Source organism: Furipterus horrens, unplaced genomic scaffold, assembly GCF_987537825.1.
Source record: "Furipterus horrens unplaced genomic scaffold, mFurHor1.1.pri manual_scaffold_12, whole genome shotgun sequence".
NCBI lineage: Eukaryota > Metazoa > Chordata > Mammalia > Chiroptera > Furipteridae > Furipterus > Furipterus horrens.
The window spans coordinates 55,610,068-55,628,397 of record NW_028327182.1 but is presented as its reverse complement, the minus strand read 5'-3'; the positions used below and the strand labels follow the sequence as shown (position 1 = coordinate 55,628,397).

The 18,330-nt window shown below is 39.0% G+C and overlaps 1 protein-coding gene across 17 annotated transcripts in view; it reads left to right on the top strand.

The window, feature by feature from the left end:
- Nucleotides 1-18,330, top strand: part of DOCK9 (dedicator of cytokinesis 9) — a 360,039-nt gene that overhangs the window by 129,165 nt on the left and 212,544 nt on the right. For 7 of the 17 annotated variants that reach the window (XM_090258026.1, XM_090258023.1, XM_090258015.1 and 4 more), the window contains exon 1: nt 12,132-12,369. The exons of the other annotated variants lie outside the window; for them this stretch is intronic. In XM_090258026.1, coding sequence (XP_090114152.1) covers nt 12,244-12,369 — 126 coding nt within the window. In that variant the 5' untranslated portion in view covers nt 12,132-12,243. Of the gene's footprint in view, nt 1-12,131; nt 12,370-18,330 lie in introns of those variants that run through there. 17 annotated transcript variants of the gene reach the window in all.

Below are 18,330 nucleotides of genomic sequence, written 5' to 3'. Positions count from 1 at the left end.
CCGGTTTCCTTCCCTTCCCCATTGGTTTTGTGTGGATTTTCCTTAGTTTCTCTTAGCATAGCCTTCACTTCTTCCCTTATGCATTTGCTGTACTCAAGCATATCTGTCAAGCCTGTGAGCATCTTTGTCACCAGTGTTTGGAATTCTACATCTGTTAGGTTGGCTATCTGCTTGTCACTTAGTTCTCCCACTGGAACCTTGATCCGTTCCCTCTTTTGGGCCATACTTCTCTCTCTCCTCATCTTGATAGGCTCCTGTGTTTGTTTACCTCTATTTCTTAGGTAGAGCTGTCGCTCCTGTTGTAGGGGCACCAAATATTCCCTGTAAAAAGTTTCAATATGTAAGTATGTAAGGGCTTTAAATGTTCTTTGTAAGAAGTAGCAAGGACTTGCTAAAAGGCCTTGGAAAAAGGAATGTAAGAAGGAGTGTTATAGCAATTAGTGATTTACAAGCTAAAAGGACTTCAGCCTCTATCACCTCCCATTTGCTTGCTTGTGTCTGGTTTATAACATTTGTGAAGGTTGTGCTTTGCAGAATGTCTAGCCCTTTGAAAATAAATTGCCTCACAGGGAGTTCGTCCCTGGCTGAAGAGCTATGCTGCCGTCGAAGATAACCTTTAGCCTTGCGAATTTCTGTTCCTGTTACTGCCAAGACATTCCTGCAGTCCTGCCCAGCCCCCTCTTCCTAAGGCTGTTTCCCGCCAAAGAAGAAACAAAGAGACTGCACCAGTATAAAAACCCAGCGTTTAGACTCCATTGTAGGTTGGAGCATGTTAGAGACCTGCTCAGGGTCTGCCCAACTCCTGGCCATTATTAAAAATCCTTTGCTTAACTTTATACACCGCTTCAGAGTGTTCAATCTCGCCTATGTAGCCGTAACACTGTTACATTGTAAGGGATGGAGCATTAGGTTTCTCATCAGTACAGGGCAACCTGTTTTACCATGTTGTGGCGCTGTATGTGGGGGAGGAGTCTGAGAGGGAACAGTGCCACTTGCCCAGCACTTGCCCCCTTTCCAGGCACTTCTCCCACTTCCGTATGGGACTGGCGCCCTTATAGCTGTTGCCCTGGCCATTGTTCCAAGTGGGTGGGTCTGTGGATGTTCTAGGACTGTGGGGCCCCTTTAAACAAGCAGACTTTGCTGTGAGACTGGCAGTTTCTGCCTCTGCCCCAACCCCCACTGGTTTGCACAGTCAGAAGCAATGAGGCTCGAATTTTCCCTGGTGCTGGGACCGTGAGCTGTGAGGTCTAGAGGAGCTGGAAACGCTTCCCAGGTGTCCCTCCTCACTTTTTAAAAACGTGTAACTGTGCTTCCCACCGGCCTACCACTGCTGCCTTCGCCACCACCACCACTACCACACCGCATCCTCTCCACCCTGGCTTCAGCCATTCTGCTTGTCTGGATGAGTATTTCTTCTTTATATCTTTGTTTGTTGGACTTCCATGTAGTTTGATTTTTTAGAATTTCTGGTTGTTTCTAGTTTTGAGGTAGTTGTACTATATTCCTTCTTAGTTGTGGAGGGAGACGCAGCGTGTCTGTTTATGCCTCCATCTTGGCCAGAAGTCTCAAGTCCAGGTTTAACAGTCCTTTCTGCGTGTCCTGAGTTCCAAAAGTCCAAAAGCCCAAAAGTCCAGGTCTGCAAGGTGGAGTCCTCAGTGACTTTGGAGTCAGCTGAAGTCAGCACAAATAAAACAGCATCATGCCAGCTTTCTTACTAGCCCAGGCTGTGTGGCCGAATTATCCCTACGAACTGCATAGCTGCTCCTTCCTTCATTCAGACTGCATGGCTTTCTCCCTGCAAATGACTGCTGCCTTATTTTTAAATCCTTGACCACGGCCTGTGATGCAGTGGGTGTGGTGACCCCTTCTGGCCATTAGCAGAACCTTGCGCAGGTCCCTAAGCTATTTCCTCAGCATTCTGTGGTCAAAACCCTTCCTATTTCCTTGTTGCCTTGGAAGGCCATGGCCATTTGCATAACTAAGACACTAGCTACCTGCCATAGATATGCAAAGGCATCTCTTAAGAAAAATGGCTATTCTCCACTGAGTCCCATTGTCCATTCCCCAATGGCTGTGGGGAATTTTGGGGATGGCCTTTCTTCACCCTGTAACACTTCCTTTAGGGGATTAAAATGAGAGGAAAGTCCTTGCCTTCACTTCTGCATTTCTTCTTTCCCTCACTCTGTTCTATTCTTTGAACTGAGAGAAGGTTTTGCATATGTGTGAACAATAAAATAAAATAAAAAAGCTTTCAGTGGAGTGAGGTTTGGGGCCTTTGCCCAAATTGACCCTGTATTATTTAATTTTCTTAAGAAAAAAAAATTATGTTGAGCTTGAGTTTTAAATCTTTCAAGTTTGTGGTTGATATCTGGAGATCTGGTCATTTGTAGATCAGTTTTAAAAAATTGATGTTTGATTTTATCTTTATGGTCAAGGTAAACAAAAACGACCTGGTATTAATCTGTTTAAAGTTGTTTATCTACATAACAGCTCTGTTGACATTAAACTAATTCCCTAACTTCCATGCCTCAGTCTTCTCATCTGTAAAGTAAGAGTACCTATCTCAGAGTTGGTGGAGAAATAAAATATACTGCTGATCACAGTGCCTGGAACAGAGTAAGTTCACGCCGAGTAGAGCCAAATTTTAAGTGTGAGGCGTAAAAAAATAATCAGTAATAATGATTCTATCTTCATTTCAAGTTTTGATTCGTTTGTCATAGATTTTTAATTTTTATTTGAGTATTTTATTAATTTTTATTTATCTCAGTTATTGTTTTTAGCACTCTCTTAAATTCTGTTCCTGAATTGGATGCTTTAGTACACCCCCGACCCCAACCCTGGAGGAAGCATTATATGTACTGTATGTGCATGAGCTACTTTGTGGACATTATTTTTTTAATTTCCCAGTGGCTTTAAAAGTTAAAAAATATGTTTCGTTTAAAGTAATTTGTGCTTATTAAGAAAAGTTTAAAATATATAGGAGAGTGGAAGCAGGGAATATAAATGCCTATGTTTCATATTTCAAATACAACCACTATTAATAATAATTTTTGGTTTTTATTTCCTGTTATCTTTCATTCTAATATTTTCAGGCCGTGGGAAAACCCTCCAATATTCTTTGTGGCTCCCCTAAAGAGATACGCATTCAAAAGGGAGTTAAAATTATTAGAAATAAAACTTAAAATACAGTAATCGATTTAATTACCAGGTTTAAGATTAGTTTTGGAACATAGCTCCAAAGTATAATAACTTTGTGAACTTAGGGTAAGCTATTTAACTTATAAGAACAACAATTTTTGGAAGCAAAAATGCCTAATTATATAATGTGTTATTATATATTTTATTTTAAGGGTTAAATTTATCTATGTTAAATGTGCATGCATGTCAAGTGCCTATCACATAGTAGGGGCTTGGAAAATGTTTTTTCTTGCCCACCTCTGCCATACCCCAAGTCATTCATTCTCTTCCCTTTCTTCTCCCCTTCTGTGTTGAGATTCCTCTGTGACAGTTACAGTAAAAAACAAACAAACAAAAACAATAAATAAATACTGATCTAGATATAGGTGTTGGCAAAGTGTCAATAGAAGTGTGTGCCCAGAGAGTTCCTAAATACTTTTGTGTAACATTAAAACCTTGTTTATTTTGCAATTATTTAATCTATTTTTGGATTGATAGAGGACTATTAGACCTGGCCCCTCTTCATGGATGGGCCTATCGAATATTTATAGCCACTGGTGTTTCAGTTTTCAGAGCTTGATTAAACATCACCCTCTCTTTCAACCATATGTTTCCTGGAAGAGTTTTTTTCTCCGTGTTTGAGAGGGAGAAGTAGAAGCCCATTGTGTCACATGTATAATATTTTAGAAATGTAACAGAAGTAACATTAGACTATTCAACAACTTTTAGTAAAGGTCCAAAGGTGGCTGCAGCTCCTTCACAGTCTGTCACCACCACCATCATTGCTGGTTTCTAAATTACATGATGTGTATGGTTTGATTTGACAGGGAAGAGAAAGGAAGCTTTGATGATCTTTTTTGACATTTGTCCTCCCCATCTACCCTATCTGTATCTCCAACTCTGGTCACCTTTATTGTAGCATATCTATAAAGAAGGTCATTTTTACAGTCACTTGGGGAAAGTGTGACGTGTCAGGATGTATTGCTCAGGAATAACATTTGAGTCCCCTCAAACTGTCTGGCTTTTTTTCTGTTCCTTGGCAGTCTCTAAATTTCACATAGGGAATCAGTCACAATGAGCTGGGAAGAGGTGAAAGGCCTCATTTAGGCAATAGGATGAGAAGTGATACATCAGCTTTGTTGCTGATGAGTTCTTCTTATGGAAGCGACATACTCTATGTTTTTTAAAAGAGGGGACTTCCTAGTTATTGTTCGGAAACCTGGTATTATTGTAAATAATCATTGTCTTTTAAATACAAGCTAAATTAATTCAGAAGTGCTAGGGGAGAGTCCACAACCCTCTTTGCCAACTTTCCCCTGTTAGCCTGAGGGTGTTTTCCTTTTTGCAAAGGTAGGTGTCCAGTATTTTCCTGCAGGCCTACCTTCTCTTTCCCTATGTTAAGTAGCTGATGGCCATGAACTCTGGTACCTGGGAGTAGTTGAGTTGTGTGACCTCTGCCAGCTTGTCCCACCTCTATCATCTATAAATCTAGATTGTTCACTGGTGTTGCATATTATAAACATTGGTGGAATTTGCTGTAAGTGAATTTAACATACACAAACAAGGATATTACAAAAGCTATAAACTTGGAGGGTGGTTATTTGCATTTTTCATTAGGTTGCTTTGGGAGGTAGATATGGTGAGAAATGGAACAATGAACATTTATTTGTCTTCCAGTTCTAATTGAGTGAGGCATTTTATCTAGAGAGAAGCACTCTAGTGCTTAAAAAAAAGGTTTTGATTGTTTTTCTCACCAAGCATGTATTCTCTGGATGTCAACCTCAACATTCGTCATGTAGTGAGCAACGTTAGAAAATTTTGCTCCATGTGAACACCTTTGAGGCTTGGGTCTCTGAGAAACCAGACCAAGATGAAGCAGTTTCATTATTTTTTCTATAAGCAAATCTTTATGGATTGCCTACTGTGTACACAGTACATAAAGCTCATATGTGACACACACACACACACACACACACACACACACACACAGTGTTTAAAGCTGTTGAGGGGCAATAAAACATACTGGGATCGCTCTAGTTAAGGTTGAGGCTGTGTGGCAGGCCAGGCATTGATAACTCAGCAGCCTTGGAGTTTTGTTTCCTTAGAAAAATCCCAGGCACATTATGTTGTCCTTGGCTTTGTAAATTTCCATCTCTAAAACAAATAATTGACACTGCTGACTGAATTGTCATTATTGAGATTAAAATAAATTCACAGTTCAAAGAAAAACTATTGGTGTCCCTAGTGTAAAAGTTCTGTATCCAGCCTGAGAGGATCCTGACTCTTTAGAAAATCCACTCAAGAAATGTTTTTTGAGTACCTATCCTATTTTAGGACCTGGGAGTAGAACAGTGAATGAAATAAACAAAATCCGTGCCCTCATAGAACTTTTTTTTTTTTTTTAAGTGATTAGGTAGACATTAAACAAATAAGAAAAATAACAGAAAATGCCTGATGGTGATAGAGGCTATGGAAGAATGGAAGCAGGAAAAGGGGCTGTATTTGGTACCAGTGGGCTGTCTTTACTGAGAAGCTTCTTGAACATGGCTGCAGGCAGTGTTCCTCCACACAGTGGGACGGATCCATCATCCACTTGGGCCTTGGGAATGAGCAGAATCTAGCTAGGATTATAATGGTGGATATTATAATTTGTGTTTTCTGGATGAGGAAACTGTGGCCCCCAGAATGGAAAAGTCACTGTCCTAAATTCACACAGCCAGTACCAGAGAGCCGTCTCTAGAAATAGAATGACTCTCTCCACCTTAGTTTGTTCATCTGAAAACAGAGCCTTATTTAGGGCTCATCTGCTGCTGTCCCAGCACTCTGGGCTTACCCTAGAGCTGTGTAGAGAGGGCAGCAGGGCTCCCTGTGACACCATTATTTACCAATAGAATGTCCTTTAGTTCTTTTTGTCTGCCAGCCTCTTAGCTTTTCTTCTGCTCTGTTGGAAATGTGGATTTGACACATTTAGAAATATACTCACTGTTTAGTCTTTGCGGTTTTCTTTTGTGTGTAGTAGGGCTTATGTTTTGGAAATGTTTATCATGCCATTGAAGTGATATATTTTTCCCCAAATGTTATCAGTAAGGGAAATTTTAATAGTTAATATTATAGACATGTAAAGCTGGAAGGATCTTATGGTCTAAGTCCTTGGTTTTATAGGACTCAGAAAGGTGGGACCAAGAGAGACAAAGTGACTCTTGTAATATCATAAAGCTGTTGAGTGGCATAGTGGAGGCTAAAACCACAGTGTGAGCTTTTTCTATACCACTATGTAGTGATCCAGTATTTTCATTTATTTCTGACTGTAGAAGTGATATATGCTTTTGAAGAAAACTTGGAAAACAAGAGTTTAGAGAAAAAAGGTCAGTAATACTCTCATATACCAGAGGTAATCTGAAGTAACATTTTTTTTGTCTTGTATGTGTGTTGAATTGTGGGCATTTTCTCGATGTCGTTAAAAGTTCTCAAAACATATAAGTGTTACTTGTTATATTATTTATTCTGTTTTGGTGTTCTACTTCATTGGCCTTGGGTTGTTTGCTGGGCCTTGGGCTTCATGCCATAACCCATTTGTTGACCTGGCCATCCATCAGCAAGCAAGTAGCCTGCAGGTGTTGACACTACTGACTGCCATCTGATGTTTATTCATTTAACTGGGGCTTGGTGTTTCAATTGCTGTTATCTCTACTTGAATATAATTGAATCTGCTGAAGTGAAGAGCTTTGTATCCTATAACTTTGGGGGATTCTCCAACTTTTCTCTCTGGAGCTCAGTTTCCTTATTCTGTGAGTGTAGGATCTTTACTTGGTCCCTTCTCTAAGAACTAGATGAATTCCAGAAAGTCTCTCAAGAAAGTCACAGGCCTACAAAAATTTGAATGCAATTTTAGAGGGTTCAGGAATCACTTTCTCCCCAAGTTCAGCCCTGGATTCCAAGCTAAGAAACATTAGACTAGATAACAATATGTTTTCTATTTCTGTGATTATTTTAGGTGTGCATCAGACTTTATATCAGAATATATTTTTCTTCTAAGAAATGTCTCTTCAGAATGTCTCTTCTTCTAAGAGACTCCAGGGGACTGATGTAGAGACCTTGTCTCGTCTCTTATCTTCACCTATCCCTACACCTATCCTGTCTCTGACATAATTATAATACTTATCATTTTGCTCCCTGCAAGCGCTGACTCTAGTCCTGTCCCATTCTGTTTTCTGCTTCTTGTGCCTCTTATGTACAATGTTTTTATTTTTCTCGGAGGGGTAGATCATTTTCTTGACACTTTTTCTTTTCTTTGGCCAGCAAGCTGACCAGTAATAATACACTGTGGAAAATACTTAGTCATTTGCTCCTTTTTGCAGTTTCTCATAATAATTTTTTACCTATTGTTTCAAATTTTCCCAAAATAAGAGAAAAGGGATGATTATTTTGGAGTAGAGCCATACATGTGTCTGTATATATATAGTATTTAGATATATTTTTAAGGCTGTATTCCAAAATATATCTGTGTTATATATATCTGTACTTCATATATTTAAATATACTTTGTATGTACTCTAAAAGCATATATGAGTTCTGTCAGGAAAAAATCCATCATTAATATAATGACAATGATTTGCGTGACATCGATGTAGCCTGGCAGCCTAGGAGAGTGAACTGGAATCTGCATGCATGAACAATGACAAATTTACTGTACTAGTCAGTGGGAGCAGTAGATGCCTTTCAGTGAGCATGTATAATATGTGGCTGTTGCAGTCAAGATGACTGAGCAAGTAGAGCAACGAATCTGCATCAGATTTTGTGTTAAGCTTGACCATTCCTCCATGGAAACTATTTGGATGATTCAGAAGGCTGCAGCTATGGGCGACTAGTGATTGGCAGCTTCATCAGAACAATGCTCCCATTCATGCATCAGGTCTTGTGCAGAGTTTTTTTGTGAAACATCAAATCACCCAGGTGACTCAGCCCCGCTACAGCCCAAATTTGGCGCCCTTAAGCTTCTGGCTTTCACCATAACTAAAATCACCTTTGAAAGGGAAGAGATTTCAGATTGTTGATGAGATTCTGGAAAGTATTGTGGGGCAGCTGATGGTGATTATGAGAACTGTGTGAGGTCCCAAGGTGCCTACTTTGAAGGGGACTGAGGCGATGGCGTCCTGTGTACAATGTTTCTTATTATCTTATATCTTCTTCAATAAATGTCTCTATTTTTCATATTAAGTGGCTGGATACTTATGCACCCTAAACTCTCTACATATATGTGTGTGCCTTTGAAGTTAATTGGTATATTTTAAATATGTTTCTAATATGCCAAGAGCCCCTAATAGAGTAAAAAAATTCCATTAAATTGAGATATTTATTCTGTGTATGGTTAGCCACAGCAAAATGCAGTTTCAAATTTTGTGTAATTCATTGCTAAAAACAAGTTTATTTGTACTTCTTAAAGGTTCAGTTGTACTGTTTCCAAGTATACCTTTGTCTCAAAAAATGACTAGCAAGTTATTCAGTATAATATTTTCTTAGCTGGGAGAAAGGAACATTTTAATTATTAGTAAATGATCCATTGGGTTTTAGTTTATGAACAGTTGAATGCTTCTGCCTTAATTTGGGCCATTAACAAATAAAAATGTTTGCATATTTTTACAACTACTAAATTTAACTTTAAAGCTAAAGATAACCAGTGACATAAAACTGACATAAGCATTAAGTTGAGCAAATATGTTTTGAGTGCTTGCATTATTAAAAACACTGGAGATTCAAATTGGTGTAAATATAGTACCAGCCCTTATGAATTTACAGTCTCACCAAAGAATGTGACATGTACAAACTTAATAAAAGGCAGGTTGTGAAAATCTCCAAAAATACATGCAAGTAAAAGTTCAGAAGAGGAGTTAATTAATTCTGGTTAGGAGGATCAAGGGAGTTTCATAGAGAACATGCTATTTAAACTGGGTCTCAAGTCATACATAGGAGTCGTCTGGGTAAGAGGGTCCTTCAGCCTCTTGCTTTTCAGAATGTGATGGAACTTCATTTGTACAGTGGGAGGGGGGAGAAGGGGGCTTTAGAGTCTGAAGTTTGCCTTTCTTATAGTAAAAAATTGCCATTAGAGAATCTTCTATATTTCTCATAATGTTTTAATGGTTTTGTGTACCTAGCCTCTATAATAATTTGTATGCCTATTAAAATCTGAGAACTGAAACCTACATACAGAAGCATGCATTCCATCCTGAAGTATTCCTACTTCCCCACAGGGTTTACTCCATTCTGTTTTGACAGTAAAACTCTATATCCTTAATATATGTTCATAGATGTGTTTGTTATTGTACGAGTTAAACAAGCTACTGTATGAAAGAACTTGAGGTTGCTAGGTTGTAGGAGCTCAGTAGATGTTTGTGGATTTGAATCCATAGGTCTAGCGTACGCGCATATATGTTCTTTGAAATGGTGTAAAGGAAACCTTGGCCATCTGTTTCCTGTCCTTCAAAGGTGTCATTTCCTTTTGTGACTGCTGTGACCGGATGTCATTCTCTTGTCTTCAGAGATTGATCTCATAAAACCCCTAAAGAAACTACATCCTACTCAGAGATTTAGGTTCTGGAGTTAAATGCTATACCATGTGACTCCCTGACGGTCAGATTTCTAAAGTGTTGGTTTGTCCTAAATGAGCAGAATATAACAAGGACATCTTACATTGCCTAAGAAGTTATGTAGTGGGAAGGCTCACAGTACTATCTCCATTCCTCCAGGTTGTGAGAATTTCCTTCCTCCATAAGTTGTACCCACTTGAAGGTGATAGACTACATGTGTCTTGCTCTCAGAATTGCTTTCCTTTATCCTGGATTTAAGTATAATGCTCTGAGATGGTGGTGAGAAAGCTGTGTGCATTTAGCTGTTGCATTTCCTATGACTATCTTGAGAGCCTTGTATAGTACATTAATCAGTCCCCCTTTTATATGTCTCTCTGTGAGAAACTTTAAAAAATTTACTTGCATTACGGCTTGGTATGTTTTCTTTTGATGATATGAATTATGGAACTGATCATGTTTGCCTTTCTGTCCTGGCTGCCTGGAAGTTCAGAGCCAAATCCAAGTTTTTTCCTTGATTACAAAAAATATATAAATTCACTGGTAAATTTTTGAAAAATATAGAACAACTTGAAGAAGCCTGGCTCATGGCATGAGCACAGGGATCTCACGATGAATGAAGGCATTTGTCATCTCACGATGAATGCAGACATTTGTCATAGTTCAGCTGCAAAGAGGGAAAATCAATTGATTTTAAATGGCCAAAGCACTTTGTAATGTGTTGTAACAACACAGTTGTTGGAATTGTTATTTTAGGTCACACAGCCAAAGTCCTGAATTCAAGACTAAGATAAATTTCTTCACATTGCAATAACAACAGCAGCAATAACAGTAGTTACCATTAAAAGAGTACTTAGTATGTACCAGGTACTGTGCTATGCCATTTTTACCTTTTTACTTATTCACTAAATTATCTTGATGGGATTAAACCCAGATGCTGCCTTTATTTTTAATTGTTGATCAGTAACTTTTACTTATTTGTGCTTTTTAGCAGTTGGCATAGTTGGAATAGACAGCAGGTTCAGCATGGTATCATGGGTTAAGCGTATGCACACTGGATCCATATAGCCATTGCTTGCAGTGTGACCTTCACATACATAAAATCTCTGTGCATCTGTTTTCTCATCTGTAAAATGGGAATAACCATGTTACCTACTTTTTCTTAAAAGTATATTTTATTGATTATGTTGTTACAGTAGTCACAATTTTTTTTCCCCTTTGCTCCCCTCCACCCAGTACACCTCTCCAACCAACAATCCCACCACCCCTTAGTTCACGTCCTTATGACAGCTGTTGTTGATAAATGACAGCCATTTCCACTGTTTATTTACTAATACTACTTCTGTTACCTACTGTAACTAAATCCTCCCTGATTTCAAGAAAATAAGCAGAGTAACTAACTGGGAGAAGCACTACAGCAGCTCAGGAAGTGCAGATTAATATTTAATCCCATCTTAATGCCCATTTCCATGTAATTTTTAATTAAGTCCCATAACCTTTCTATTTTATTTTTCCCTAAGAGATGATTTTAAAATGATTTAAAAATTACTACTATTGGGAGAAAATAAAAATAGGCTTTTGGGAGAACACATTCTGGATGCCATCCCCATTGAACCATGGGATGGTGACTCAGCTACTTTCCTGTGCTTTGTGTAAATCTCTGTTAATTATGATAATCTCTCACTTATGCTGTCTATTCATCTTGCCTTCCCAACTAGCTCTGACACTGCTTGAAGGGAGAGACACCCTGCCTGTTGATGGACTTAAAGTTACATTCTGTTAATAAGAACATTTTCCATGATACATGGTTCCCCATGAAACTGTTTGATGACTTTGTTTTTCCAGCATGAGATAACCCTTAAACTAAATTTTGCGTGCAGGTAGAAACTTTCTTTACACCTGCAACCATGAGGTGCAGGCTCTGAAATTTTTTGCCGATTTCTCTTCCTAGCATTGATCATCAGCCAGGCATTTGGTGTTTAGCCGTAATTTGAAGGAAAGCATCTAAGAACTAAGAATTTTAGAATACCCAGATGACCTAGCTATCTCTTCAGCTCCACAAGTCTTGGATTTGAAGTAATTATGAAGGAGTTTAACTGTGACTGTTTTTTGTTTGTTTGTTTAAACATAAACACTGCACTATTTTGATTTGCATCCAGCTGGCCCACCCTGTGTGGAGCAGATACAATGAGGCTGGTCTTTATCAGAGAGGCAGTACACTGTGTATTGTACAGTTCAGCATTTGTTTTCCTTTGGCCTGTGAGAGGGAACCTCCCATTTTTTGAGCAGTAGTAACACCCCTCCCTGAAGGCTGGTCCCCGCCAGCATGCTCTGCAGACCCAGCCAGCGGGGCTGATCACTTGTGCCTGGGAAGCCAGCTAGCTTCCTTTCCGTCCTCTGGCTGCTGGCGTGCGTGTGCCTTGCACAGCCAGGGACTCACAGCTGTCCAAGTTGCAGACTTTCTGACTTGTATTTTCAGCTGAGAATGCAGGCTGATAAATGCAGGCAAAGTAGTAGAAGTATCAAAAAGGAGCTGGTGATCGAGTCCCCCATGCAGCGTAAGGATGCATCTCAGGGAGAAGTGGAAGTAGAGATCCCAGGGCCAGTGCTGGTAAGGGGCTCATCAAAGCAATTCTGTCATCTTTCGCACATTGTGCTTATAATTGTGTGTATGCTTCATGCCTTCTTGCCCTCTTTTGGATTTTAAAACTTGCTCTGCCTGTCTCTTGAAAACTCTCTCTCTTTTCCTGTAGATTGTCTTTGGTTCCACTTTGTGAGGAAAGATACGTTGACATATTGTGGGTGAGCATGGTTTCCAGGAGGCTTCTTTGTGTAACACAACCATATATTGTTCAAAATTATGTCCCACTTAGCAGCAGTGTTATCAAATGTACACCCAGGGAAGAACGTTTTAATTGCCTTCTATAGGGTTGAAAAAGATGTCCTTTGCAAAATTAAAACATTTTTACATTATGTATATATGTTATTGTGAAAATGAGGAAGATGATATTGGGGGCTTTTAAGGGACATAACTGTTAAAGTTACGTGTGATCTTACTCATTTTAACAGGTTTGCCTTGAACAAAGTAATAAATAACCTATATTTTGAACCAGTTGATGGAAACATTTCTGTTTTTAACATTAGCTAAACTCATAGCAGTTTAAGAAATTTTAAGTGCTTTGGATGACTGTGTAAGGGAGGAATGTGAAAAATGGTCATGTTGTTAGCATCAATGAGTAGGTTGTGCTTCTCTGTTGGAATTTCTTTAGTACAATAAAGGCACATAATTTAAAAAAATAAACTGCAATAAACCACCAACAAGCACTGCAAAGGGGACAATTGAGCCTTTCAAATGAACTGTTAAAGGGATTGTTAAACTAGTACTTAATGATTTTATAGTGATTTCTTTTTAACAGAGGTTCAGTTGACATTATCATAAAGTGTTTGGTTAATTAACTTAATTTTCCACTAATGTCTTTAAGAATCTGAACTTAAGCTTCCCTATAATGGATTTGATTTGAATTAAACTGCTTTCCTTGGACATGTGAAACTGCCTTGTATTGTACTGACTTCAAAAATATATTGTTACTGTGAACTGAGAAAGTCAGTAATATCTGATGGGCCTTTTCACTGCAGGTTTTCACCAGAGAGATTTAGGCCCCTACCCTGGAATACAGTTTAGAGATGTTATTCATTGTCTTGGAATTCTTCCTGATAGCACAATAGTTCATTTATTTATTGAGTAGCGTGACATACTTACATGCTATTTAGATTTATTTATTTGTTTGTTAAAGTATATTTTGTTGATTATGCTATTACAGTTGTCCCAATTTCCCCCCCTTTGCCTCCCTCCACCCAGTGCCCTCCTACCCTTCAGCAGCCCCCCCTCGCCCCCCAGTTCATGTCCATGGGTCATGCATATAAGTTCTTTGACTTCTCCATTTCCTATACTATTCTTAACATCCCCGTCTATTTTGTACCTACCAGTTATGCTTCTTAATCCCCGTACCTTTTCCCTCATTCTCCCCCTTTCCTCTTCGCCCCGATAACCTTCCACATGATAGCTTGCTTCCAAGGTATATACCTCCCGAATTTTATTCACCACATGTGAATATGGGACCTCTGCCACCACCTTGCTGCCACTACACTGCGTTCTCTCCTCCCTGGCTCCTCGGCTTTGCCCCTCCTATACCCCTCTGGATGAATATGGCTTCTTTAAATCCCTGGTGGTTGGACTACCTACCATACAGTTTGATTTTCTGGCAGTTCTGGGTGTTGTTTGTTTTGAGGTTAGTTGTGATCCTTCTCATGGTTGCGCAAGAAGGCGAAGCATGTCTGCCTACTCCTCCATCTTGACGGTAAGTCTATGCTATATAGATTTAATTGCAGGAAGTTGTATGGTTTGGGGTCTCTTGTGAATCTTAAAAATCTTCTGTCAGTGATTCTTCAGATGTGTAGACATATTTGTCCAGATGATTAAATACCCTGTAAAAGGTGTTGTGTGAGTTTTTAATTCCACAGGTGACTGTAAAAAACGTTTTTCTTTCTAGAGCTAAAAAATAAAAAAATCAGTTGCTCATATCCCAGTTATTTGTTTAGATCAAATCTCACTCCACTCCAAGCATTCACATGGAGAGATTTTTTCCCACTGTAATGGATAAGGCTGTGCTGGCTGCAGCTGCACCTGGAGTGGATGTTCATCAGGGCTTAGGAGTTTTTGGCAGCATGGAGAGCTCTGGCTCTGTGCAGCTGCAGAGAGGTATGAGGCAGCAGTGAAGGCAACAGTGAACAAGAAACTTTTCCTTATCTGATAGTGTTTCTCTTCTTCCATAGGGAAGCATGATAAAAAGAGCTAATATCAGATAAGAGAAGCAAGGATATTTAAGTAGGGCCTCTGCCCAGGACAGATCTCCTTACCCGTGTTGATCACTGCCTGCAGCAAGTGAGAATTCAACAACTGCTTGGAATACAACTTTTTTCCAAAACGGTTTTCAATAAGTATGCCCAGACAGCCACGGGATCTCTTTCTTGTATTGCTAGTTATTATGTCAGCAACCCACATACTCAGTGAGAATTCCCAAGTCTATAATGTTTATTTATTTAATTTATTTTTATTGATTTGAGAGAGAGAAAGAGAAATATTGATTTATTGTTCCACTTATTTATGCATTCATTGGTTGGTTCTGTATGTGCCCTGACTGGGGATGGAATGGAATCCACAACCTTGGCATATTGGGACAACAATCTCACCAACTGAGTTATCCGGCCAGGACTATAACATTTAAGTGTAACTTAACTTTATTCAAGAGATAGCATTTTGAAATTAATTTCTGCTAATTTTTAGACAAGCAGTCCTTGGGGGGGGGAAATATTGCATAGTTTTAGAAAGCACAAAAGTAGTTAATGCATATAATAAGAAATATAAATAGTGTAGAAAGATGGAAAAATAAAGTGCCCTTTACTCTCCAAAAGTGCCCACTATTAATTACTCGGTGTATATACTTCCAGATTTTCTCTTGTGTATATAAAAAATTTAACATTGTGTGTGTGTTTTTGGAAAATGTGCTAATATTATAGATTTCTGCATTAATTTTCTCCCAGAACATATCAAGAACATCTTTCTTTGTCACTGTATATAGATTTATGCCATTTTTAATGGCTGTATATTATTCCATTTTATAGCTGATCATAATTTGATGGTTATTCAATTTGTTTTCAGTTCTTTGCAATTATTACAATGTACAGTCACTGAAAAATGACTTTGTGGGCTGTGAATGATTAACAGTGAATGTACTAGTAAATATAGCTTAAAGCACTTATACAAGTTAGAAGTACTTGTTCTATAGAACTTCTGTAAGAAGTTTCCTCTAGGCACTTACTGGCAATGGTGCTTCTTTCCCCTCTGTCAGGACAAGGTTAAGGTTGCCCTTAGTGAGTGGCTTCATGTTCTGTGCAAGGTAAAGTCAGTGAGTGTTTCTAAGAGAAGTATGTGTTTGGACATTACAAAGTTTCAGAGGCTGCAGTATTCAACTTAGAGGCACCTATGTAGGTGTTGTCCTCTCATTGTTACCGTAAGCGGGGGGAGGAAGTACATGGTGATACTTCCCTGTTCCTATCCAGGCTCACTGCCAACCCAATGGAAAAATGCCTCTGTGGGCTGTGAGTGACTAATAGAGGAACAATCAGGATATTCTTGATGTCTACAAGTTAGTTACCCAGCTTATATTTGAATCCCTATTTTTTCCCCTCTCCCCAAACTCTAAAGCAATTCCTGGAAATAATTTATTCTAATTGTTACTGCCCAACAATTTAGAGGAAAAGGGTGTGGCCTCAAAGAGTCAGGAATGACTGAGGATGTATCATTTGTGTTGTCCTTTCATTGAGTTACTTTTAAGAGTCAGGTAAAGACTGCAGCACAGGTCTTATGTGGGGAATTTTGAATGCTGAAAGATCTGAAGATAGAAAAGAGCTGAATATTCACGTGTTAGATATACTCATTAGGTAGTTTTTGGAAAGTTTTTTTTAAGAGACACCTTTCCTATTTGTTATTTTTCTGGGATCTTCCAGCGTTAAAAACCAAATCTGAGTTCATATTTAGATATTTGAATGAACAGATGATTAGCTAACTGACTACATGAGAAGGCAGCATGTGTTCCATTGTATTGTAGAAAGGAGGAGAAGACTGGGCTTCTGGTTGCACAGTGCATAACCTGGGAAGAGCTTTTCTCTCTCTAAAGTTCTCTTTCCTTTAGAAATAGCAGAAGTGAATTAAGACGCAACCCTGAGGCTTATGGGCAATGATCATGCCGTTGCCAATATCCTATAACACTTTGGATGTCGGTGATTAAATTAATTAATTATACGCTTCAAGCCCTTCTGCCCTACAGGTTTTCCTACATCCCTATATATGTCTTTAGAAACAATTAATGATACTAACCACCTTGGTGATACTTAATAAGTATTTTCTTTGTTTTTAAAATATTGAGTACTGCAAGGTTTGTATAGTGACATATTCCCAGGTGACAAAAAAAAAAAAAAAAAACACAGGAAATTTTACTTATTTAGAGTCATAAGCCTTCACTAGGCTTTTCGATTTTCTCCTTCATTTGTTTATTCTTTTGTTCATTAGACCCATATTTATAAGCACTGAGATTTGCCAGACTTACCAAAGAGTGCATTGGGGAGACCAGCAGCCTCCCTGTCTCCTCAGGCACTCAAGTCTGGGTAAGGAGGGGCTTTCCGCCTCAGAAATGCTTTTTACATGGTACTTGTTAGGCACAGGGGAGTTAATCTCACCCATCCTTTCCCACTAACGCAGACAGCATTTAAATCAGCATCAGCTCCAGCAAGGACACGTCCTTGATTTTTGAGCACTTAAAACAGGTCTAGCCCTCTTTTACAGAATGTATAGGATCCCCCGACTGTTCATATGAATTTTGCATGAATGAGGCCCCAAAGTTGCACACATACTTTGTGGAGTGGTTGGTGGACGGAACCTTTGGAGAGTACATGCTTGATAGCGTCAGGGTGAATTTAATAAGCTTGCCAGCATGAAAACTATCCTAGAGAAGGGGCTTCTACAGCTTGTGTCACTGTCTCATTGCAGTGCTGAGCCACTCTTACCTTCTGGGCTTTTTGCTTGTATAGAACATGAAAATCCATCCTGCTCTTGCGTGTTTCTTTGCTCATGACTATCATCAATGTGAAAGTAGAATGGCTGGTCACTGTTTTTTATAACAAAGTAATGCCAATTGTTTTCTTTGTCTTTTATCCAGGGAGGACATAATAATAAAATGGGGAAAAGGATATAGTGCCTTGCTTTGTGCCAGACACTATTTTAAGCTTATTAAATACATAAAATAAGAAGCATGTAGTAAATAATCTTTAAGGTCTCTTCTCGGGATAATGTTTCAGGGTTATTAGTGTTGATCCCAGAATAATCTGTGATGGAGTCAGGTCAAGACCAGAATTTTACTTTTAGGTTCTAAGCTTGCTTTATTCAAAATTGTTTTGAGTTTTGAGTTGTAGTAGCTGCAAAACAGGGGTTGTTGACTTTTCACCCAATGTAAGTGAGTAACACAGGTGAAATGTGTTGACCAACCTGGAAATAAATAAAAGTGGCAGCAGAATTTGGAGTTAGGAGGGAATAGTACACAGGAGAGGCAAGAAGCCTTGTCTTGAGCCTAGAGGTGACATATGACTATGAGTATAACTTTGGAACCAAGAAGGCTTGGAAATTATTGTTTATCCTCAACTTTCCAGAAGTTTGAAATATCCCTGTAAGGTGGTATAGCTAGACCTACATTTCTCCCAGAGTGATATTTTATTTTGAGGCTTTAGAAGTTTTTAGTGCTTGATTTCCAGACAAGTCTATGTGCCACTTACTGGCAGGTCTCTGAGGGCTTTGCCCCAGGTTCTTGGGGAGGAGCCAGTCTGTAGTTCTGTTTTGGGATCTCCTTGCTCTTGGGAGTTGTCACTATTGAGGGAGAAGCAGAAGTGAGTGGTGCAAAGGGGCCCTGGGTTCTGTCTTTTAAACACCATTTGACATTTCTAAGCCAAGATTGTGTTTCTA